At 33.7% G+C, this 24,834-nt stretch overlaps 1 protein-coding gene across 1 annotated transcript; it reads right to left on the bottom strand.

The window, feature by feature from the left end:
- Nucleotides 1-5,597: 5,597 nt before the first annotated feature.
- On the bottom strand, nt 5,598-12,369 carry LOC109008843 (homeobox protein knotted-1-like 2). Its single transcript, XM_018989075.2, has 5 exons — nt 11,536-12,369; nt 11,310-11,435; nt 11,040-11,175; nt 6,059-6,315; nt 5,598-5,882 (listed from the first exon to the last, which is right to left on the bottom strand). The coding sequence occupies exons 1-5, from the start codon at nt 11,941-11,943 to the stop codon at nt 5,679-5,681; spliced, it is 1,131 nt and encodes a 376-aa protein (XP_018844620.1). The 5' UTR covers nt 11,944-12,369; the 3' UTR covers nt 5,598-5,678.
- Between the last annotated feature and the right edge of the window lie 12,465 nt (nt 12,370-24,834).

Here is a 24,834-nt window from a genome sequence, read left to right as displayed (position 1 = left end):
CGAATCTGCTAAAGGTGGTCGTTGTGGGTCTGCACCGGTGGTCCTCGTCTTGGCTAGCCAGTCGTGGGTGGCCAAATCTAAGCCGGTGGTCTTCGTCGTCAGTAGCATCATGGGTCTTCATTTTCCTTCACCTATGTTTTTCCTTCACCGGTCGTGGGAAATGCAAAATCTTGATGGTTGTTGCAAGATCAATGATGCTAGTTTAGTTGCAATTGTTGATAACTGCCCGTTGCTCAATGATCTTGATGTTTCTAAGTGTGCGATCACAAATTGTGGGATTGCAGCCCTGGACCAGGCAAACCAATTCAATCTCCAAATCCTCTCAATTTCAGGGTGCCCTTTGGTGACTGGCACAAGCTTGCCTGCCTTGGAAAAACTGGATCCTTCACATTTTACAAATTTTCCTTCACCGGTCGTGAGAAATGAAAACGCAGCCTAGGCTATGTTTTGAATTTTTGCCCACATGCAATTGTAACTAGAATTTTTTAAAAATAAAATACTTTGACACATTATTGAATTGACATTTGACATTCGTGTGTCATGGATGGGTACTTTTTTTATATAGGAAATAGACTTCATTTCGTTTATGAAATCGAAGCTACAGCTATAACTGGTCAATACAGAGAAAAAAATCAGATTACAAACCAAACTAATTATCTGTGGGGAGCTTTCCCGCACACAAACTTTTTGGCGGCGAACATTGTCCTAATTTCTATGAACTATCTACTGAAAAAACTGGTTTGTCTAAGTGTACCATTCACTGTAAAAATATAAATAAATAAATAAATAAAGAGATAACCATTCCCCTCCAAAGGAGGAGAAAGAAAAAACCACCACATCTTTCAAAGGAGGAGAATGACAAAACCACCCCCATCCTCCAAATGAGGAGAATGACTAGACAACCCTCGTTCTCAAAAAGAGGTGGGGATACTCCTACTATGGACCAAAGTCCAATAGCCTATTTCTTTTATTTCCTAATACAAACAAAGACCAGAACTACAGACACTTAAAAACACTGGCCAAGGCGGATGAAGTGGCACATGAAGGACACATGCCATTCTATGAGGATGTCGGACAGTCGATCTTCAGGATACCGGAGTCACTGACCCCAGAAACGTTGTGTGTGGCCACAGCACAAGCGGTGGCACGTGGAAGCCACATGTTCGCGATGACTCGCACGTGTGTGCTACGCACCACTCCTTTTGGCGCTGTATTCGGTAGTCTGGAAGATCGGCGACTGAAGAAATCCATGGTGGGGCGCGTGTAGTACGTTGGCCACCAGGAAACCAAGGATCGGCGTTTCTCCTTTATTTGACATGAAAAAAATTAAAAAAAAATAACAAAAAATAAAAACAAAACAAAATAAAATAAAGAAAACAAACATGGGAAGAGGAAGGTGGAGGAAACACTGATTTCGGTTTGGGGTTAAAGAGAGGTTGGAGATTCTCATCATTGATGGGCAATTAAGAAGAGAGAAAATAAGAAAAGAAGACTCCTTGTCTTCATTGGGATGTCTATATGTTTAGTAACAAAGTTGGTGAGATGAGATGAAAATTTTATAAATAATAGTAAGATAATTTGTGAATAATAATGAAATAATTTGAGTAAAGTATTTTTTTAAGTTTTGAAAAAAGAGAGTAAAAAGATTGAATTAAAATATTATAAAATTAAAATATTGTTAGAATATAGTTTTCTAATATTATTTTTATTTAGGGATTTGAAAAATTTTATTTTTTATTTTTATTTGAGAGTTTAAAAAATTTGTAATAATTAATTTGAAAATTTTGTAATGATTAGTTTGAGAATTTTGTATTTAAATTATGTTTGGAAATGAAATGAGAATTTTATAATGAAATTTATTTTTAAACAAGTTTACGTAAAAGTTACTTATTTATTTATTTATTATAAGAAAACGAACTTTCATTGATAAAAGAAGATTAAGACATATCATGAAAAGAAATTATGGAAAATATCCGAGGGTGTGTGGCTCCAAATTATGGAAAAAGCAATTAGATGAGAGAAAAGGAGAATAGGAAAAGAGTGAAAGCGATAAAGCGTGCAGAATCCAGATCATGAGGCTAATTCATGGTTTTTTAATTTTTCATTATTGGAAAAGATAGTCTGCCGCCCTAGTTTGACCGTTTTACTTAATAATTAAAAATAATAATTTTAAGTGTATTGATATATTTTTTTAATTTTAAAAAAATATTTTAAAAATTAAAAAAAATATATGAAGGTAAAAAATAAAAAAAATAAAAATTGGACAGCTAGCGTTAAACGCTGGGCAGTATAGTAGTCTTACCTTTAAAATGCTACATACAATTTTTAAATGAGAATTACATTATAAGTTTAATTAATTTTATCTATAAATTTTTTTTAAATTATAATAATATTCTTATCAGAATAATATTTTTTTTCATTTAATAAAAAGCTTGTATATATAATCTTTAAATAAAAATTCTATTTATAATCTTTATTTAAGAACTGTATAAATTTTTTATTAAATAGAAAAAAATATAATTTTAATAAAGATATTATTTATAGATAAAATTAATTAAACTTACTATACAATTCTCCTTTAAAATTTGTGATTGCCGTTTGATGAGGAGACTTTAAACTGTAGAACTTATCAATTGATCATAGCAGTCGTCATTGTACACGTCATCAGTTGTTTGTACTCGTCGGCCGCCGACACGACAGATTACAGCTTGTTGAGAGAAGAGATTTTAGAAAGAGTAGTGATACACCTACAACACATTTTATAAGATAATTTTATAATAATGTCCCTCATTTAACACATTATTGTATAATATATTGTAAAATGTGTTGTAGATAAATCATTTTCCTTTTAGAAATTGTTGCCGGCCAGCACGTCTCTTCTCGTTGTGTGCGAAAAAAAGGTCAAAGGATTAATTAGATGTTTGCGTGGTTGATGACAACATGGAGTAGGACTTCCCATTTTACCATGCAAATCATTTTTTTTCTGTAATCTATGCTTCATTTGGAAGTTGGACGTAATTCAATCTAATTTAATTTTAAATTTAATTTAATATTCAAATACTCAATTTTTAAATTATTAAATTAATTTAAATTCAAAATATTTTTATTCGTGAGATCCACAATCTTTTTAAACTTTTCATAAATATATTTTAATTCATCTTAATATCCAAACACATTTAAACTCATCTAAGATAGATTCCATAAAACTCACTCCACCATCTCTTTTCATTACTATTAATAAAGAATTCAATTCATCTCAACTTAACTCAACATCTAAACGGTCTAAATAGCTAATCAAAATCATATTAAGGTACCGTTTGAATAGTGAAACGAGATGAGTTGAAATAAAAGTTAAATAAAATATTATTATAATATTATTTCTTAATATTATTATTATTTAGGGAATAAAAAAATTGAATTATTTATTATATTTTATGTAAAAATTTAAAAAAATTATAATAATAAGATGAAATGAGATGAAATATTTTTACTATCCAAACAAGACCTAAGTCATCGTTTGGATATAGAGATGAGATGAAATTATCTACTAACAGAAAAATAATTTGAATTAAGATATTTTATGGAGTTTTGGGAAATGAGATAGAAAAAAATTTTAAAAAAATATTATATTTTAATATTATTTTTATTTTAAAATTTAAAAAAGCTGAATTATTATTTGTGTTTTGTTTGAAAGTTTGAGAAATTGGTTGTAATGATTAGATGAAAAAATTTAAAATTTAAAATTGAAAAATAATTTTGTTTATGGTCTTTAGATATTGAGATGAGATATAATTAATTGAGAGACTGCCTCGTTTGTATTCACAACTCATCTCAATTCATCTCAACTCATCTCATTATTATTCACTATTATTCAACAACTTTAACTCACAAATCTTATTACTATTCATAACTCATCTTATTACTATTCACAATCAATCTCAATTCATTTCAACTCATCTTCAAATTCAAACGACTTATTCTATCCAAACCCTACCTAATAATTATTAGAGTAACAATAATTGAATAAAAGAGGAATACCATAAATAAGTCTCGAATGTACAAATTCTGCGCAACCCTTTTATAAATACTGTAGTTTATAACTGGTATGTGAATATTGTAGAATATTAGATGCTTACAATGTCATTTAGCCACGACCTGAAAATAAAAGGAAACCAATCAAAGAAGTTCCATTTACCTTCTTAGTGATTTGTAATTTAACTACTATTTTCTTAATTTCTTCCTTAATAATAATAATAAAAAATAAAAAAAAATAGGAGTGAGTTCTATGGTGTGCGAAGATTTTAGCTTTTTAAAAATAAATGGAGTTTATTATTAAAAAAATTAATTTTTTTTAATCTGGATTTTACATTTACTCATTTTTTAAAAGAATTGCGTAGCGCTTGTACACTATACGACCGTAAATATCATTTTTTTTTTTTAAAAAAAAAATAGAAAAAAGAGACTAAGAAGACGTAGATAAGTTTGCAAATTATAAATCTTGTCAACCCCTGCGTACAAAAAACTTGAGCAAATCCTACCAAACCTAGACTGAAACCCTCCTAGATCCGGACTTTCAATTCCCTCTCTATTGTTGACCACCGACTCGCTTCCACTTGCCCAAGTCTTACGTGTTTACTCCAGTTTTCTGTCTTTTCCTCCGAGTTAAGTTGCATCCCAATCGCTACGGCTCCATGCCAAGAAAACACAGTCCACAAGTTGAATTGCACAAAATCCGCAATTGGCGGCTCCCCCCTGATATATTGGGGATGGGGCAGGGATCATTTGACCGATCTCATAACCTTTTTTTTTTTTAAATAATCTTCTCTTTTGGTGCTGTGTTAATTGTGATGGGCTGTTTATAAGAATCCCCCACCCTCCCTCTTTTTTTTTAAAAAAAAAAAAGAGCCGATGGTCACACACATGACTGCCCGTCCCAAGTTTATAAGGATCTTGCACCCCTTACTTATCTTGTAACGTAAGTTTAATACATATGAAATGTGCCCTGGGAGGGGAGATAAAACCCCCTGCGTACAAGAAGCACAAAGCAAAGCAACACATGCACAAGCTACGGGTCTACTTGAAGATTCCTAGTTGCAAGCCAAAAAAGCACTAAGGGACTGGAAAAACCGGATAAATTATAATATTACACCCTCATTAACATCATATTCAGTTTCTTCTTACTATATACACTTACCAGCAATTAAGTAGTTGCTGTTACAGATTCGAAAATGTTTGAAGTAGTACAGATCATCGATGCTAAAAAGTAAAAACTAAATAAAATGTTTCTCCCAGCAATTATCATGATCTCCTCACATATATATGCTATAATAACTAGAAGCACACAGCAAATTAAAATACAAGAGAGAGCTCCGGATCCTCGATGATATCGGACACACAAAACAATTCAAAACGTCCCAGAATGATGTAAATTGGCACAATGACATGACATCTCTGCAGCTCAGCTTGAATGTCATCACCACCGCATGCATACGGACTATAGCTTTCACTAAATTGCAGTGCAGTGATGGAATCCCTCATAAAAAATATCAGAACATTGCTCAACTCTGGTACGACTTAGCTTTAACAAATTATACTGATGTCTTAATTAATTCAGACTGCATTATTATAAGACAGTTCTCAACGTCGATAATTACTATATATGCAAATGATTTTAGGACTCATTGTCCTAAACGGTAATGGCCATCACCCAAGTAGTGACTATCCATGTAGAGAGCAGCATTTTGTGGATGTAGCCCATCCATTACCATAAACTGCATATCTTCAGAAGGTTTCCAGTGCCGTTTTCTCTGGTTTATGAACCAATTATTTATTTGCTTCTGGTCCAAACCAGTTGATTCAGCCAATGCTACCTTCTCTGTCTCCTGCGCGTTTATAATAGAGAAAAAAAAAAACATACTGTCATGCAATTTATATATAGTTGCTTGAAATGTTTCATGACATCGGCAGATATGAGTGACAAGATCTAGAATAAAGAATGCAATTTCTTGCATCGGGTGCTGAAAAACTATTCATTTTTTAAGGCCAGGATTATGCATACCGAAGGGTAAGGCCATTTGTAGTGCAACTCCCACCAACTAAGCAGCTTTTGTCTGGCATCTTTGGGTAGTTTTCCTTTCTTCTTTTTCTTGGAAAGCTCTTGCTTGAGGCTGCTTAAGTAACCACTATACTTCCTCAATAGGTGATTCTTAAGTTCACGGTCTTCAGCACGTGGATCAATCTCAGGAACTTCTGTTTCTCCAGCACTATTATCTTGATCCTCTTCGGATGAGCCCATACCTTCACACTTCTCTTGATCTGTCACATGGAAATGTAAAAACTGGAAAGTTAAATTATTTCATGCAATGATAATCCACCATTTTTTTTTTTCATTTCATAGTTAGTCCTAGAGGATTGGCATATATAATGTATCGCATGTTCATAATATTTTCTGCAGTTGATGAATACAAAAATCCATGCACATGATAAAAATAAAAGAACAAAGAACAATGGGAGGAACCATTCTGCTAAGTAATTTTCTCCTTTTAAAAATGAAAAAGAAAATAAAAAGATCAACCTCAATAACAATGGGAGAAATTGTTTTCCAGTACTGCAATTTAAGTACTCAACCTCAATAATATTTCACATAATTTTAACAATATCAATTTGCAAATAGTTACATTAATGGGAATATTGTGCATATACCTAATTCTTTAATCGTAAGGCAGGTAATGTTTCTTTGCTCCAAGTAATCCATTTAACATAATTACAGCAAGAAATACTTCATTAAAGAAAGAAGATCACACAAGTATGAATCTCCTCCATTTGGAAAAAATTCCATATGTATCTTAATTTTACACGATTTTTCAAGATCTAACAAATTACATCAAACATAAACATTAGTAGTATATGTTCACAAGAAGTGTTATGCATCATTTTTAACCATTATCCTCTCAATGTGGCATCAAATTATTATTTAATACCACATAAGAGGATAATGATTACGAAAATAATGTCAGTTTTCATTTAATATCACCAAATCAAGATGATAATATCATTGAGATATTGGACAGTACGGAAACCATCCATAACAAAATCGAGCCGTAGCAGTGGAAGTGCCACTTGGGCTATAGCCCATTGGCAAACTCTTTAATTCTGAGTGTATGCCAAGCTGTCCTTTTGGTGCCACTAAGCTAATTAAAATAGATGATTTTGAGAATCTCAAACAATCCAATGAAAAAGGAAAAAACCTACAACGTTCGGTTTGATAGATGATGCCTATTTAGAAGACTTCAGTCTTCAGCATTAATCATTAATCCCATTACTAGAACGCTACTTTTGAAGGGCACCATACTTCCATTTCTTCCCCTCACAATGCCTAACATCCGTTATTGAACAACACTGAAGTATTGTCTTGTGTCAATCAAACTATATATGACACAAGACGGCCAGCCGTTCTTTTAAAATTGTATCCAACCTTAGTTAAAAAAAAAAAATTGTATCCAACCTGTTATTCACTAGCAATTACCATATGAACTTGGAAACTGAATCAATGATTAGGGGTGGGCGGCAGGCCCCCAAACCCAGCCCATCCCTCCAATCTGCACATCCCGTTAGGGGACGGCCCCCAACACGTGTGCAAACGGGATTCTAACTAAAAAATACATGTGCAGACGGGGTCAAGGCCTGGTGGGTGCCTGGAATTTCAACCGCCTACATTATATATATAAACCCACAAACTGACTTGGCTTGATGTTGTACGCTACATCTATTTTATAATAAAAATAGATTTACAATCTAACGTTCCACATCAAATCACGTCAGTTTGTAAGTTTATTTTAAGTGATTTCTTTGTGGCTAAAGCATTTCTTTATAAATATACTTCTTTTTCTCTCTCCTATCATTTTCTCCTCCACCCACCGTCCTCTCTTCTCTCCGTTATCTTCTCTTCACTCTTCCACTCATGCCGACACCTCTCACGGTTAACCAACTATACTTCATCGTCTTTCTCCTCCTCTTCTCTTCTTCTTTTTCTCCTCTCAGCCTACTACTTCTTCTCCACCCATGGCCAAGCACAACCCAAGAGCACAATCATTGCCGTAGATCTGTAACTTAAAGATCATGCATCCGCAAGCTTTATGACCGACAGCCTACGGACTATGATCTACAAGTTTTATGACCCATGGTCGCGACCATGGGTCCATGGGGTTTATGAGCCACAATCATGACCGTGGGCCACCGTGGATCACGATCATGAGTGCAGATCTATGTTTCTACGCAAAAATTTGAAGATCTATGCACAAATATGAAGTTTCTTGTTGATTTTTATATTATTGCGATCTTGTGCAACTTTTCTAATGTATTTCAATTTTTATGAAGAATCAGTTGTTGGAAGGGGTGGTAAAAAGGTGTTGTCCTCCATCCACTTGCCCAGCAAGCGGACATGATGGTTAGAAATATAGGTAGGGACGGAGTGTGAGGATCAAATTTAGCCACCTAGGGTGGGAATGGGGTGCAGGAGGGGTGGCTAACCGCCTATATAGGGCGGATAGCACCCATATTAATGACGCTTTGAAACGAACCACATTCCCCTAGAAGACATGGCATTCTCGACCTCAATACTACCAAAAATATTGAAATCACAACCTCGAAACTTGAGTTTTTCTACACAATATAACTTGGGAAATCCAGATCGAAGTTACAAGATCCAAAGTGGGCAATGGAGTACAAATAAAAACAATAACAAACATTTATAAGTCAAGTACTTTAATTTATCAGAGTGGTGCTATATATATGTACAATATTATACGTATTGGGTATCCCCCCCATTTTATCAATTTTTTCTTTTTTTAATTCGAATTTCAAATGTAAAATTTTAAAATCTTCACCATAACTGACTCGTCAGTACGTATACTAGTTATGTGTAAAATTATATTATAAATAAAAAAGACGACCAACTAACGCACCGGGAGAAAAAGAGAAGCCAAAAATAATAAGGGTACAAAAATTAATCGAGTAAAAAGTTAAAACTGATATACATGATGCTTTGGCGACAACCAGAAATAGAGATGAAAACGCCAAAAAATGGAACTAGCCTTTGGAATTATTATTATCATTATAGACTAGTAGTACTAATATTTTATTTTATAGACTAATTAGTAGCACTTTCTTTTGATATAGGTGAGCACTTGTAAGTCAGGCAAGTTCTACCACTTGCTAAAAACAAATGCTGATTGAGCTAGTTTCTTGACCTTCAAATTAGCATGCACTTTCTTGGGAGGAATATAACATGCATTTGCCTAACACATTACCAAGTTTGTGAAAATATTAAGCATCGTGATCAATTTCAACAATCTTTTACAAGTCCTCAAGAAGTAATAATTAGGATGATTCAGGAAGCCATTGATCATCCTCTCAATAGATATATACATTTATACTTCTAAAATATGTGAGCTGAAACTGTGATCATGCCCACCAACATAGAATCTCAATTTACAATAGCTGCCGTCTAAGGATGATCCATGTACCAAAACCATTCGGATGTAAGCAAGCAAGCGTCTTAGAATAGATTAGGACTAGTGTGGCAACTTCGATTAGGACTAGGGACCAAAAACATCTTTTCCTTGGGGTAATCAAACCATCACAGAAAACATAATTTGTTTGCCAAATCAAATGGAACTAAATTTGGAAAAGAAAATAGGAACAAACAAAACAAATCAACCAATCAAGATGAAACCCATGGTAGTGGTGGCATGCTTTCGCAGAATGCATGCATGAAACAATCAGTAAGAGTAAGGACAAGACTATGAAACGTCGATAAAAGGCTATTGTCCCGGCATATCTATAACCGTCGGTAATATAAATGCCGCCAAATCAACTCTAAGGTGCCGGCGTTTATGCAAATGCTGGCAAATATATATTTAAGTACTGGCGTAAAGGCATACGCGCCGCTAATTATCGACGCATAAACAATTCGTCAGCAAATCACTATTTTTACCGGCATTTACATAAACGCCATTAATATAAATGCCGGCAAATTGCCCTTTTTTTGTAGTGATACCACCGGGTTCATTCCTCATAAGCTAACACCCGACAAAAATACAACACCATGCACAGTCCAACAATAATGAAAAGCAAAAACAACATTAAAATACTAACAATAATGGTGGGAGTAATCATTTATCCCCCTTAATTAATATGATTAATCTGGGCAAAGAAAGAAAAAAAAATCCTGGATTTGTGGATGGGCGAAAAAGAATTAAATATAAATATGTAATCCATCGACATCAGTAAAAAATTATATTTTCTGACAAGATGTACAAGCTACACAAGGGTAGCAGTGAATTGAACAGAATCCTATGCTTATTTTCCTTTTGGGGTTAGTATAAATGAAAAAAAATAAAATACAGAATCATGGAAATGACAACAAGAACGATCTCGAGATGTTCGTTTATCACGTAGACCTACAGATCAGTACGAGTCAGATTTACTTAGCGGATGAAGAAAGATAAGAGCTAGCCTAGATTTCGGTATCAAACTCTAAAAAGAATAATTTGTCGCGATACATGATGACATAAAGACTCTGTAAAGCTAACCCATTTCAGATGCACATGTTCGTGGTTCATTGTTTATACTACCATACAATTGCGCTTTGTCTTTCATCCTTTATGTCGATTTTTCTTCTTTTTTTTGCGATTTTATGTGGATTTTCCTAGGTGTATAAAATGCCCAAAACAGATCCCTCTCGTGATTAGGGTTTTGCTAAGCAACTCGATCGCAACAAGGTAATTGTCCATTTCTTTCTCTTTCGTGGGTCTTGACCCCCTCAGTACTGGAACGTGTAATCTGGTCAAAGTTCCGTATGGTCGACAAGAAGTGACCCCTACTGAGTCATTTCCCTCTGGGAAGACGATTCTGCAGTAAATAGAGTAGTAGGAAAAGCTACCTGTATGCACAGAATACGTCGATATATCTAATTTCCTGGGATATAATATATATATATATAGATATTATATATATTATATATATATATGGAAGAATACCAGAGGGAAAGATCCGCACGGCGCCATTGCAAAGCATGTTAAGCTGAGTTTCGATCCTACGCATGAAATCCATTGCTTCTTGAATAGGTCTGCTTAGTTCGTCCCGATATTTCACCAGCATGTCATAATAGGCTTCCTGATTACCCATCTCAAATGTTTTCAGATATTGGGTGAGTGACCGCAAGAGAGACAAAGAGAACTGTTTTTCCAAACTAAATGAACAAAGAGAAATTATTGAGCCAATTAATTAATGAAGTGTAAAGGAATCACCATGAACTGATCGAGTTCTGGGTCCTTTCCAGTCTCTGATCTGGAAGACACTGAAGATCGTTGCCGCGACTCAAACTCCTCGCGAGCAGCTGAGAGCCGGGCCACCATTTCAGGCGGAGCGCCGACCTATTTATAAAGCACCAAGAGATCAGAGAAAGACGGTCAATCTTCTACGTATTTTCCTACAGAAAGTTCATCTTCTACTAAATATGTGGAGGATAAAAACCTTTTGGCAATCCATGTAAGCTTCCAAGAGATTAGAGTACTGAGGGTGGGCGAAGATTTTGGCTTTAATAGCCTCAACATCAGTACTGGAGTTCTCATTCCGGCCTTCTTGTTGTTGCTGAACTCCAGCTTGGTGCCCCCTCATCAGATGGTAATGGAATGTCTGTAAATGATGGGAACCGCTGTTTTCGGTCTTCACAATTGGGTGTACTTCTGATTGATAACACTCTCCGCCGGATTGAAGAGGAAAGGTGTTGATATGCATCTGGGTCTGCTGATCACTGCTCACGTTTGATCCATCGCTTGTTCTCCCATAACCAGAAGAACGCGCTGCAAGAACTGGTGAAGCGTACAAGAAATTACCCCTTTGAGCTGAATTCTCATTAAGATGATTGTTATATTCCTCCATTCCTCAGTCAACCCAGATGAAAAAAACCAGTGTAAGTATTGTAAGAAGCAAAGAAAATGGTCCTAAAACCCTAAAAAGTAAACCCTAGATAATTAGGATAGCAAGCAGTGGATAGCCAAAGCAAGCAACCATGATTTGGGTTCCCTGTAGTCTGTCACTTACACAGAAAGGACATAAAGTCATGCCCGTGAAAAATTAATTAGGAATGAAAGTTAGCAGTAAGTGTTAGTTCAGAGAAGCCTTGAATTGATGTTGCACCAGGATTTGGGCATACTAAAGAAGCAGAGGGAACAAGTCAGAGGACATGATGCGGGGAAGAAGCACGGCAGTTTGCATAGCCGGAGAGCCGGCGACAGCTCCGTTTCTCGGATGGTGCGTGAGAACTGGATACTGGACAAGACTTTCTCAAAGAAAAATAAATATTTGAAAATTACAAAAAGCAAAAGAAGCTAGAGAGATAAGGGAAATATATATATATAGATTGTAGACTTTTCTCTTCGTCCTTTCTTTCTCGTTTCGTTTTCTTCGATATTAAACGAGTATTGAACCGTAAATGTAACGAGTTGAGCCGAATTAAAATAAGATAAAAGTTAAATAAAATGTTATTAAAATTATATTTAATATTATTTTTATTTTTAAAATTTAAAAAATTAAATTATTTATTATATCAAATTTAAAAATTTTTAAAAATTATAATAATTAAATAAGATTAAATGATAATTTAACTTATTATCTCTTATCACTTATTTATTATTTTTTTATTTTTTTTATTTTTTTATTATTTTTTTTATTTAATAGTTAAAAAAATAATCATTGGTGAAGTTGTATATTTTTAAATTATTTTATAAAAGATAAAAAAGATTAAAAAAGTACTTAAAAGAAAAAAATAAAAAGAATAAAAATTTTAAATACATTATGAGATAGTAAATGGATAATATGAGGTTATAAGACGTTGTTTTTGAGTAGTGGAGTATTTAATATTTTATTATTATTTTTTATTTATTTTTCACTACATCTTGTTACTATTTATTATTATTTAATATTTTCTTTTATCATTTTTCACTAATATTCAGTCATTTGAGACCGCCTCACACTACCCAGGCGACCCAGCTTAAAATCTTACCGCACACTGTTTATGATATTGATTTGAAAATATAATATCTTATAAACCATTTGTATTACTTTTTTTTTCAGGCTAATTTCGATTTTTTTTATTTTATTTTTATAATTTTAACTAATGCTGGCAAAAAAGAGTTTTTAATTAACGCGTCTAAGTGCTTTTTTTTCTTTTGTTCTTTTTTCTTTTTACTTCTTTTAGGTATAGGGCACAAAGCTATCACTATAATAAAACTGTTTATTTGTAACCAATTAATTCTAACAAATGACTATTTATAGTTAAAATGAATCTATTTTGATCAGAAATAATCTTTTCATCGCAATTAAATAAACACAAAAATCTATTTTTCTTGTAGTATATCTGATGTTCTTGCTCGTGGAAATCCACAAATTTCAACCGAAGGGTACGCAAGTTTCCTAGCTGTCATATGGATTCTGTAGAATGGACGAAATTATGGTTATTCAATCAAGGAATCCCAAAATTCAGTCTCTATCTTTCTTCTCTTTATTGAGTTTACGTCAAATTTGAAACGAGATTAATTTTAATTTAATATCATCTATAAATAATAGTAAGAAGATAATAAAATAATAATAATAGTAATTAATAATAATAAATAATAAATAATTTATAAATAATAATAAAATATTCTCATCATCACGATCATTAACCAAGCACAGCCTAAGATTTCACATTAGACTTTTCAATGTTACCGCATCCGTTATATGTTGTGGGGAAAATGAGGACTTGTGCAAGGCCAAGAAAGATTGAAGATTGAAGCTGAAGCCCATTATATTAGGGTGGAAGGTTGGAGGCAATGATTTGAGAAAGACAGAGTTGATCGATCATAAAGTAAAGAGTATACATAAAGTTAAAGGTGGAGAGAACATAAAACTAAAGGTCATGGGACATGCATAGAGTAAGGGCGGTAGAGACTGAAAGGGAAGGGGTCGACTTCATTGCATGGGAGATGGGGGGAATGGAAGAATCAGTGAGCTTCAAACTGTTTTTTTCCTGCAGAAAAATCCATATGAGCAGTTGTAGAGAATTTAGTGCCAGACCACTTAAATATTAGTCTTCTTTATTTCATGCAATTTATTCCTAAATTAGCCATAGATAAAAAACTGAAACATAATACCATCAATAACAACCATGTGAGAAGAAAGGGTCATCGACTATATATATTATCGAAATAAACAGTAAATCGAATGTATATAATTACCTATTTTTTACTTTAATGTGAAACATATTTACTTTTTAATCTCAAATTTTATATAACTTCTTATATTATAGTTTCTTTTTGTTAAGAAGTTTTTAACAATTAAAACATGCATGTGCCAACCTCTAGCGTAGCTTGGCTCGAGTGGTAAACACCTTGGTTCCCTTCAAGTACTCTAAAATTTGAATTCTTTTTTGTACAAACAATTTCTAAAGTCCATCATATTGGGAGGTTTTTTTCTTGAGCTATTAAATTCTCTTGAATTATTCAATGTGCACTTACGAAAAATTCATTGTCGAATGTCTATGCACCCCAAGATTAATTGGGACATTTTCTCAAATACTCGGTGCCAATCAAAAATTAAGACATGCATGTGCCATCTCCAAAGATAAAGTATTTTATAAAACTTACATCAGTTTTTATTTAATTAATAACATATTGTTTCAAATCAAATATATGAGTTGCAATCTGAAAAAACTTGGAATGCATGTCGTCATGTGAAATGAAGGCTCCAATAAAAATAACTTCATACGCGCATATGCAACAAAAGCATAATGTCATAGTCATAGATGTATTTAGGATCCCTAATTCGAACTTCAGTCTTAGTTAGGGGTGTAATCAGTCTAGGGGATCATGGATCGAAAATTTTAGTCCATCATTTTTGCCAAACTGGACCGTTAGCTATTGGTCCATTGGAATCGATTCGGTCCATGAATATTTTTTCCCTCATTTTTCTTTTTTGACAAAAAAATTAATACAAAAGATTAATTAAATTATTAAAATTAAAATTAAGTAATCTCTTTAACATTTTACATATGGTTAATGAACATTAAATAATTTTATTATATATATGGTCAATAGTACTTGGATGAAAATTATATAATTAACTTATATAACTACTATATAAAATCACCCCACGAGACCAACAATGTCTGGAGAGAGACTAGTGCGCTTTGGGCTTATATATATTATTTATCTCCAAAGTGTGATGTACATACTTCAAGTAAACCCTTGTTAGGGCTGAAAATTGGACGTATTTGGTGCGATTTTGGTCTAAAACCTACGCCACATCGACGGTGTCTAGAGAGCTTCAAAACCTGCCAAACTGGCCGATTAGGGAGGAGAAAACCGGCATCTTTGGTGTCAGTGTGGTTCGTCGGTTTGCCGTCAATGTCGCTTTGAAGGAGGAGGCAAGTGGCGGGCAATGAAGTTGCAGTTGCAGAAGGAAGAAGAAGAAGAATAGAAGTTTTATTAAAACTTATAATTAAAACGACGTCGTTTCACTTAAATAAGTTAAACAACGTCGTTTTATATACGTAAAATATAATATATACATATATATATATAATTAGCCAATTTAACGATTTAAGTTTGGTTTAGATCGAAACCAAACTTGTCGGCGTCAATTTCCTTAATTTTATATTGTCGGCTGACCAATTCTTTGTCAATTTCGATTGGTTTCGAACTCTAGTGGCCAATCCGTGTCGACGACGATCGGTCCCGTTTCTATTTTGCCCTAACCCATGTCATCAATTGTATATAATCAGAAGTTATACATGATGTGTTACATATGATGGAGATTAATATATAATTCCAAATTAATTGATAATATATAATTAGTGCATCATGGGATACCTAATTTAACAAAGAAAATAGGGTACTGTAAGTTTCCTCAGGTGTACCGCTGATGAGCCAAGTTCTTTTAGATTAATCGGTAGTATTTTGATTTTTCACTAAGAGAATTAATACTCGAATCCCTTCTCATGGATACAAAAATATTTATATACCGTTGTTGCGTTTGTTTTTTTCTATTTAAAATATTAAAAAAATTTAAATACATTAACAATAATTTTGAATGATATATTTAAAAAAATTTAATATCAATTTTCAAAAAAATATGGAATGTAATTAATTGCACCTAAACAAGAATTGATGCAACGTATAATGACATCAGGTCTGGAGTCTCTGTACCACAGTAGAATGACATATATGGCAGTGAAACTGTTACTTAGGAGTAAGTTTAAAGAGGAAAGCCCGTATGTCTGTAGGCGTAGTAGTTGTAGTACTACTGCCATTTTCAACGGTAAACAGTGCAAAAGTTCTGATAAAGACGACTGATAAGCAAAACTGTGACCAGTTTCAGGAAAACCACGTGTGTACATGAATCGAGTGCGCTTGATCTCTTTCGCCCTTCTGCAACCAGCTATGTCTGGCGGCGACGACGACCGCACTTTTCCCGTTTCCAACTCGCACGCACGCACGCACGCACGCATCGTCACGTAATCACGCATAGAGACCAGAAGCTAACTAGCTAGCGGACAAGGGATAGGAGGTGGGGTAAAGCGCGCTGAGACCCAGTGGCAGTAACAGCCCCCGTGAGTCCCGCGCTATTAGCAGTAGGGGCCATGGAGACAGGTGTTTTTCGCTTCGGAGCCCCCACGTAACTTTTTTCCTTCTGTCTTTAATTTGTTTTCTTTTGGTCTGCTTAGATTGGACGTTTCCATTATAGATTACTACTCCAAGTGGGTTAGTCAGGAACCCCATTTCAATTGCCATTCATTCTGGACATGCATCAGTCAGTCACTCTTCTCCGCTCCTCCTCTCTTAATTCTCAACGATCGATCGTGTTAATTTGGAATCAATCGAGTCACGTGTTCGACACAGTTCATGAAAATATAAGCGGATACCCTTATACTTTATTACTGTTTTGCTAATTAATTATGTTTTTTTTCTTTTTACTTTTTCAATTTGATTAAAAATCTTAGAAAAAAGCTTGTTGCAAGCGGCGTGCAAGCGGGGCCTACGTGGCATAAACAAAACGAATCGTTTTGTTTTTGATTGGGTTTTCGTCTCCTCAGTTCCCCGCATTTCCCTCCCACCCTCTCTTTTCCCTCAATCAATTCACGAGCCCGCATGGGCAGCAGCAGCACACGGCAGCGCACTCAGTGGTGGTACCGCCCGCTACCTCGGCGAGACGGGACCCCCTCGATAAGGCTTGGGTCGTTAGGAGCGGTTGGCGGCGGTTTGACGACTGCGGGCGAGGGATGAGTTGGTTAGACATAATGGGTTATCATCAGAGAAAAATGGGTACAAGAAAATCTCGGTCTCTTTTCTCTCAGAGCAGAGAATGAATTTGAAACTCGAAAAAGAAAAAAAGTTCTTAATTTGGATCGTGAACGAGGGAGAGAATGAAGCCGTGGAGAGGAAATCGATCGGTCGTCCCTTGGCCTAGGTATCTATCTACTGAAAAGGAGATCTCCCCACCAAGACAATATCAGATGGCAGGAAACGAAAGCCCGGTCTCCAGAGAAGATGCCAGAGGTACGGTGAGGGGAAATGGTGAGCAGAAAGACGAAGTCCGTGCTGGAGGGACACAACAAACTGGCCTCGGTGGAGGTCGTTCAGGAGATATACACCAAAGACCGAGAGGTGAAGAATACGGTGGGGAGTAAACGATATCTATTGGCTATCTGATTTTTTGGAGAACTGGAATTGGAAGTTTTGACTGCTTCTAGCCTTTCTTTTCTTTAACATACATATATATATATATATATATATATGGGTCCTACGAGACGATGAGTGGGAGTACGAAGCTATGAGCACGAAGTCGGACGCTGAAAGAAGAGATTGCGGGGAAGGAGATGTTTCTATATATTATTTCGAAAAAGCTTGTTGCAAGCGCCCCTATGCATCGAAAAATCAGAGTGTTCTGTTTTCTTTATTTCTTTTTTTTTTTTTTTTAATTTAATCGGCTGACGTGGCGTAATACCACGTCAGCCGTTTGCACGCCGCTTGCGTTCGGCGACTGTGCCTAGAAGAAGTGAAAATCTTATAACACGGTGTTCTTGTATAATTTAAAAAATAAATTTAATTAATAAATATAATAATGTAATTTAATTAAAAATAAATTTAATTTTATAAAAATTGACTCACATATAAATATTTAGGATCCATTTAGATATAGAAGTGAGATGATTTCATCTCATCTTATCTTATTTAATTTTAATTAATAATTTTATTACTATTCATAAATTATCTCAACTCATTACATCTTATGTTTTATCTCATTATAGAAACCTTTTAAATTCCTTAAAAGTAGGATTGAAAGTACTTAAAAGGCACTAAAAACTTCAGATAAAAAAGGCATCTAAGGCAAGGTAATCTAACAAGAGCATGAGAAACTTGCATGCAAAGAAAAGTCTCTCAAGCATCGATGTGGTAAAGAAAAAAACACTACAGTAGTGCTAAACAATAAAAATGAGATATAAAGAACAATATAAAAATAAATTAAACCTATATATTTATGTAATTTAATATGTTACATTAAATTATAAAATTATTTTTAATATAAAATAAATCTAACGTAATATATAAAATCATATGATCAAATTATAAATTTTTTTTTGTACAATCTTTTTATAACGGTAACCGTTCTCACTTAGAAAAGGAAATTTGCAACTAGCAGTGTACATATATAGTAGATCAGTAAAACGCAAGAAATCTGCCCCAGGTTTTGATAGGAGAGAGACAGCCGTGCAATGTGGCGCCTCAATTAATATTTGAGCACACACCGTGACCAAAAGGCAACCAATAAAGTGGGGCGACTCGTGAGCCACACATGCATTACTGGTGACGGTACTGTATAGGCCTACATGGACATGAAATATTGTTGGACTCAAAATATATATAGTTCTTGATAAATCAATGAGTAATGAGTAATGAGTTCATTTGGGTGGCAATAGATTGGGTTTTTTGAGACAAACCAATTTCGTTTGTCCTTTTGGGTGGCATGGTGCACTACAAAAGATTGGATTTTTTTAGACAAAAAATTGTCTCCAAAAATCAAAATTTCATCCCAAATTGTTTTTGGAGACAAACAAATTTCGTCTCTATTTTGTCTCGAAAAGACGGTTTCGAAAGGTTTTTAGAGACATTTTTCATCTAAAAAAATCATTTTTAAGGATGAAATTGGGTAGAACCAGTCGAAACTGTTTGAACGAGATTTTTTTTTTAGACGAACCAATTTCGTCTCAAAAAAGTATTTGAATAGAGTATTTCTCAGTTCGAACCGACACATCCATTTAAATAATATGAAATTTTGATTCGAATTAATAACCATATTTGATCATGTTCGAACGAACAGTGTTTGAATAGACTTTATGCGTTCGAACCAATAAATTTTTCAAATGACTTTTGCTCGAACATAAATTATGTACGTTCGAAGATAAATTTTTTTTCAAAAATTCTATTTGTTCAAACGGGATTTTGTATATTAATGTACTTATTAATATATAATAATTATATTAACTTGTATAGTTATCATAACTTATAATAGCTATAGCTATATAATAACTATATATAATACTTACACTATAGTAACTATATAATTAAGTGTTTATAATATATACGAAGTACTTAGTATGTTATAGGTAATAGAATAAAAATATACTAAGTATATTAAATACAAGTATTATAATACTATTATTACTATTATTATTTTTACTTTGTACTTTATAATATTAGTATTATTATATATTAGTATTAGAAGTATATTAGTATAATAACTGTTTGAACGGATTTTTTACTGTTCGAACAAGATGTCACGAACATCATATACCCAGTTCGAATAGATTGCCATTTACGTTCCCAATTCGAACAAATATCCCTTGAGAGACCAGTCGCCTGTTCACAGCTCCACCACTCATCCGCCTTAGCAAGCCCACATTTAAACTTCTAAGAGGTATGGGGTCAAGTCTTCACATCTATTGTTTTGTTTTTTGTTTGAATGGGTTGTGTTTGAGGGTATGGATTTCAAATCTGAAATTCTCTATTATGGTGTTTTTCGTAGAACTAACACCAAAATAATGGATAGAAATGATGGAGCTTCAATCCTTAATCATTTCTACCTATTAAAACCAAAGATCCTTACTAGATTGCTTTTTTTCATTTGGGACTGAGTCAATTCAGCCATGGCTGTTTAACGTGTTTCCGTTCAAATGGACTCAAATCCATTCGAATAGAGATTTTCCTAGTTTGAACTATGAAGTTACATTACAATGGTTAGTTCGAACAGAATATATTTCGTTTGAACGAATTATTTCAATTCAGTTCAATATAGTATAATTCTTCAATAATATAATTATATAATTATTTTAATTATATTCTTACTTTCCTTGTGGTTAAATAATATACTAATGACATTCAGCAGAAGAAAACGTACTAGAGATCTAACCGGCCAAAGTAGTGGACCGGCTCATGTTCAAGAGACAAGGCCTATACTTGTCAAGCGGGAGATTATTTTGGATAACTTCTGCAATCTTTCATGGGAGGGATGGAGCATACAGTCCATCATCATCGACATGGGACATACATCGATTTGTCAGCAGCAAGGCACTGCATATCTAGAGATGGTAGGTGACTTTTACTGTCCCATGGGAAAACATGACGTTGATGCTCTGTGCTACACCTTAGCGGTCCGGGGAGTGAGTATTACTTTTTCTCTCTGCATTATTGCTGAGTTCCTTGATCTTCCGAGCGTGCTTGACGCATATCTTGCAGCGGCTACACTTAGAGCAGCGACTGCACCATCTGATTCGAACACATTGACCGCAACCTCATCGCTAGCACCTAATGTAGAGCTGGATGCCAGTGAGTATGATAGTTAGGATGAAAATCTACCTGATGATGGTCTCACAGATGAACAGGTCCGTCAGCTAGTGCTGACCTTTCGGCTCCTCCATATGATGGGAGCAAGGTGATCCAATAGGTTGACCGTATAGTATTTTTCATAATGCTTAATTTGATTGTTGGGTATAACATTGATCCGAAAAAGCGCAAAACTGATTTCTAAACGATTGTGTGACGCTTGCGCACTTCACAAGTTGATCAACTTGATTCATTTATTAAGCGAACTCATGTTCGTAACTATGTATATATATATATACATAGTTACGAACATGACCTTGTTTTTAATAACCTTGTTTTTATTATTTTTAATTTTTTCTAAAAACATATTAAGAATTTAAAAAGATAAGAGGAAATCATATTCCTATTTTTATACGTATTGTTTAACTTGGTAACAAGCTCAAGTTTAATTAACTCGCATTTGAATAAAAAATTAAATGAACTAAACTTGACCACTCAATATCGCTTAGAATAGGTTTGAATACCAAAATCATTTCTACTCATCTCATTTTATCTCATTTAAATATTATAATTTTTTAAATTTTTAAATAAAATCTAATAAATAATTCATTTTTTCAAATTTTAAAATAAAAATAATATTTTAACAATGTATTATTTTAACTTTTAACTTTCATCTCAACTCAGAGATGAAAGTTGTAAGTTAATTACAAGCTACGTGGAATTATATTTCAAAGGGCGTAATCAGATTCATAAAGTTGAGATGAAAGTTGTAAGTTAATTACAAGCTACGAAGAATTATATTTTAAGGGGCGTAATCAGGTTCACGCTACCAATTATCAACTGCTTAATTAGCTTTATCAATGTGACAAAAGCAAAGTTAAAACAACTGTCATTTGCTTTAAGGGCTAGGTAAAATATTCTACTAATGAACAAAGGAAATAAATTTAGTGGTGAACATAAGCAATAAAGTCTCTTTTTGAAAAGAAAAAGATGTCTGATTTAATCAATTAAATAGGGGAAATTAAACAGTATTAAGCACTAAGAATTGACAAAAGCCTTGGACGAGATCTAATTAGCCCCATAGAATTTGGTTCGATGGAGAGAGGTCGAGTAATTTAGAGTGTATGGTAAGAAAGATTGAAGTAGAATAAATAAAAAGATCAATTAATGTTAGTTACAATTTTAAAATATGCATGTTGCGCGTGCTCCCTTTAAAAAAATAAGATTAATTTTGTTTTATTTTCATAAGGTTAATGGTAATCTCAACTATTTCATATAAAAACAACTTTTGGAAAAATGTCGAAGAGAAGTTGGCAAAAACGACTTGGAAAGTTAAAAGTGATATTTTTTTTTTTTTTTTCGCAAAGTCAAATAACTAACATAGAGAGAAATGCAGCCAAAGAAAATATGCCGAGCGTATAATGAATGGAAAAGGTTAATGTCTCGTTTAGTTATATAGATGAGTTGAGATAAAAGTTAAAAGTTGAATAAAATATTATTAGAATGTAATTTTTTAATATAATTTTTTATTTTTAGATTTGAAATAGTTAAATTGTTGATTGTATTTTGTATAGGAGTTTAGAAAAATTCTAATAATTAAATAAGATAAATTGAGATAGTTGTATAACCAAACTAGGGCTTAAGAAATTATATACAAGAGTAATTATACAGCAATTAACAGTGAGGATTTTATAGGCTGCACACGAAACAGTGAAATTATATATTCATGTGAAAATCTCTCCGTGTATTTATCATTTATGTATATATAATCGTTATTAGTCAGTGCATGGTTAAGTTTAGATTTCTTAGAATTTTTATCCAAAATTTATGGTCTAGAGTGAAAATGTATATAGCAGACTTTACAACATTTATTACTGATCGAGTAAATTTTTCGAGCAAGATAAATAAGACATTTATTTTGTGTGTCTATCATTTTTCTATTTTGAACCTTGGAATTCAGACAAAAACTCTAGATAATCGAAATCAAGTTTGGAAAGTTCATCTTCTGATCTATACAAGGAGTACTACACCAGTCACTGCATTTAGCTTTAAATTAACAAAAGAAACTGTGATTTTTACATTAACTGAAGATTTGATCTAAATAAGTGGCCTCAAACCACAATAATAATCATGAAAGGGAAACAGATTCCTTCTCCTTTTTACGAGCTGCCAACTTATTTATACATATTTTTCTCATCATGGTCTAGTTGAAAAGAATAAATTAATGTTAATTCCGGGGCTGATACAGAATGGCAGGCTCTAACATTGAATTATATGTATAATCTGACATTTTAAAAGATAACCCATTTTCATGAGGTCGAGTCGTCGACAATCATTATGCCCAAACAACGATGAGAATCAGTTTAGTAAAAGCCGTAAAGATATTGGACTAAGAGCATCGCGTATTGAAATATGCGACTACTATACGAAAAGAAATGATTTTAACTAGTTTTAAATAGATAAGTTTTATAATCTTTATAAAAAAAATTAATAATTTTGAGAAAATGTAAAAAAAAATCATTATTTTTTAATAAAATTTATTTTTTTACAAATAATTTATACAAAATTTGTCTATTTAAGACTTGTATATAACATTACTTTACATGGACATCAAGTTCCAACAAGATTTTCCCGATCCTTTGATTTGATTTCTTAATTACAGAGAGATAGTCATCTTGAGTAGTTAAAAACCATCATAAAGGAGTTGATTTCAGATCATCCACATGGTGTAGACAGGAAAGGGACGGGCAGCAAGCTTGAGTGGATTGGAGTTCATGAAGCTCTTTACTTCCAGATCCTTTGATAAATGAGCATATCCCTAAGACAACTCTTAACAAAAGGGAACTAGCTGAACCACTTTGGAGCATCAAAGAAACAAAAATGCTGGATACAGTCGCCCAACGTAACTGTTGGGGAGTCGGCTGCCAACGTGAAAAAATAAAAACGGTGCATTTCATAACGTATGAAGCTTTCCACAACGACAACCTTCCTCCCTTCATCTTCCCATAGACGAACACAGAGTCCCTCGAAGCCTCTCTCCCACAACCAATCTCTCGACCTTGAAAGCAAAGCAAATTGATTTTTTATTTCTTTTCAAAATGAAATCGTTTGTGCAGAAGTTTTGTTTTTGGCATTGCCTCTGCTGCTTTCCAGGTTGGTCTTGTCCCCATTAATTTTCATCTAAGATTTTTTCTATTTCAAAGGATATTTTGTTTGTAATACCCATTTAGTTTTTACCTTACCTTTTCTTCCCCTCTAATATAACCATGTCCTACACAAGAAAAGTAGAAGTAGATTCATTCACCTTGATTTTCTCTGCAAGGAACTGGATTCCTCATGAGTATATTACTTTGTTTGACATCAGTGGACACTACTTCGGTGTTTTTCTTCTTATTTTGCGGGCTCATATATGGCAAATACTGCATACTGTAGGCACTCTGTGCAGAAATGCCAACTTCAGCATCCAGCATCTTGGGCAAGATCCCTCAATTCAAATTCAACACCAATATTATAGGATATCCATTAAAATAAATAAACAAAAAATCCTCCACCATAGTCAATGAACCCACAATCCAAATTTTATAACCAAAAGATTGGATTTTTATTAGGGAAAGATCTCATAGACTCCCAAGGGCCAAAACACATTTCCATCAAATTCTTTGGATAGAACTCAGAAAAACAAAATGGAAATAAGAAATTCTAAGACCCTGGAACACCCAGTCTTGAGCCCAAAGATAGAAAAAGCAAATCAACAAAGAATACACCTCTGGAGTTCTATACAAATCCACAAATTGAGCCGAAGAAGAGCCACATAGTAGTAAAAATAAAACCATACTGAGTCGGAGAAGAACTACAGAACAGTAAAAATAAACCACAGAGAAGACTAGAACCCATGAAGACGAAGACGAGACCC

The sequence above is a fragment of the Juglans regia genome, chromosome 15 (genome assembly GCF_001411555.2).
Source record: "Juglans regia cultivar Chandler chromosome 15, Walnut 2.0, whole genome shotgun sequence".
Lineage (NCBI taxonomy): Eukaryota > Viridiplantae > Streptophyta > Magnoliopsida > Fagales > Juglandaceae > Juglans > Juglans regia.
Note: the sequence above shows the minus strand (reverse complement) of the source record. Positions and strands in the feature narration are given on the sequence as shown.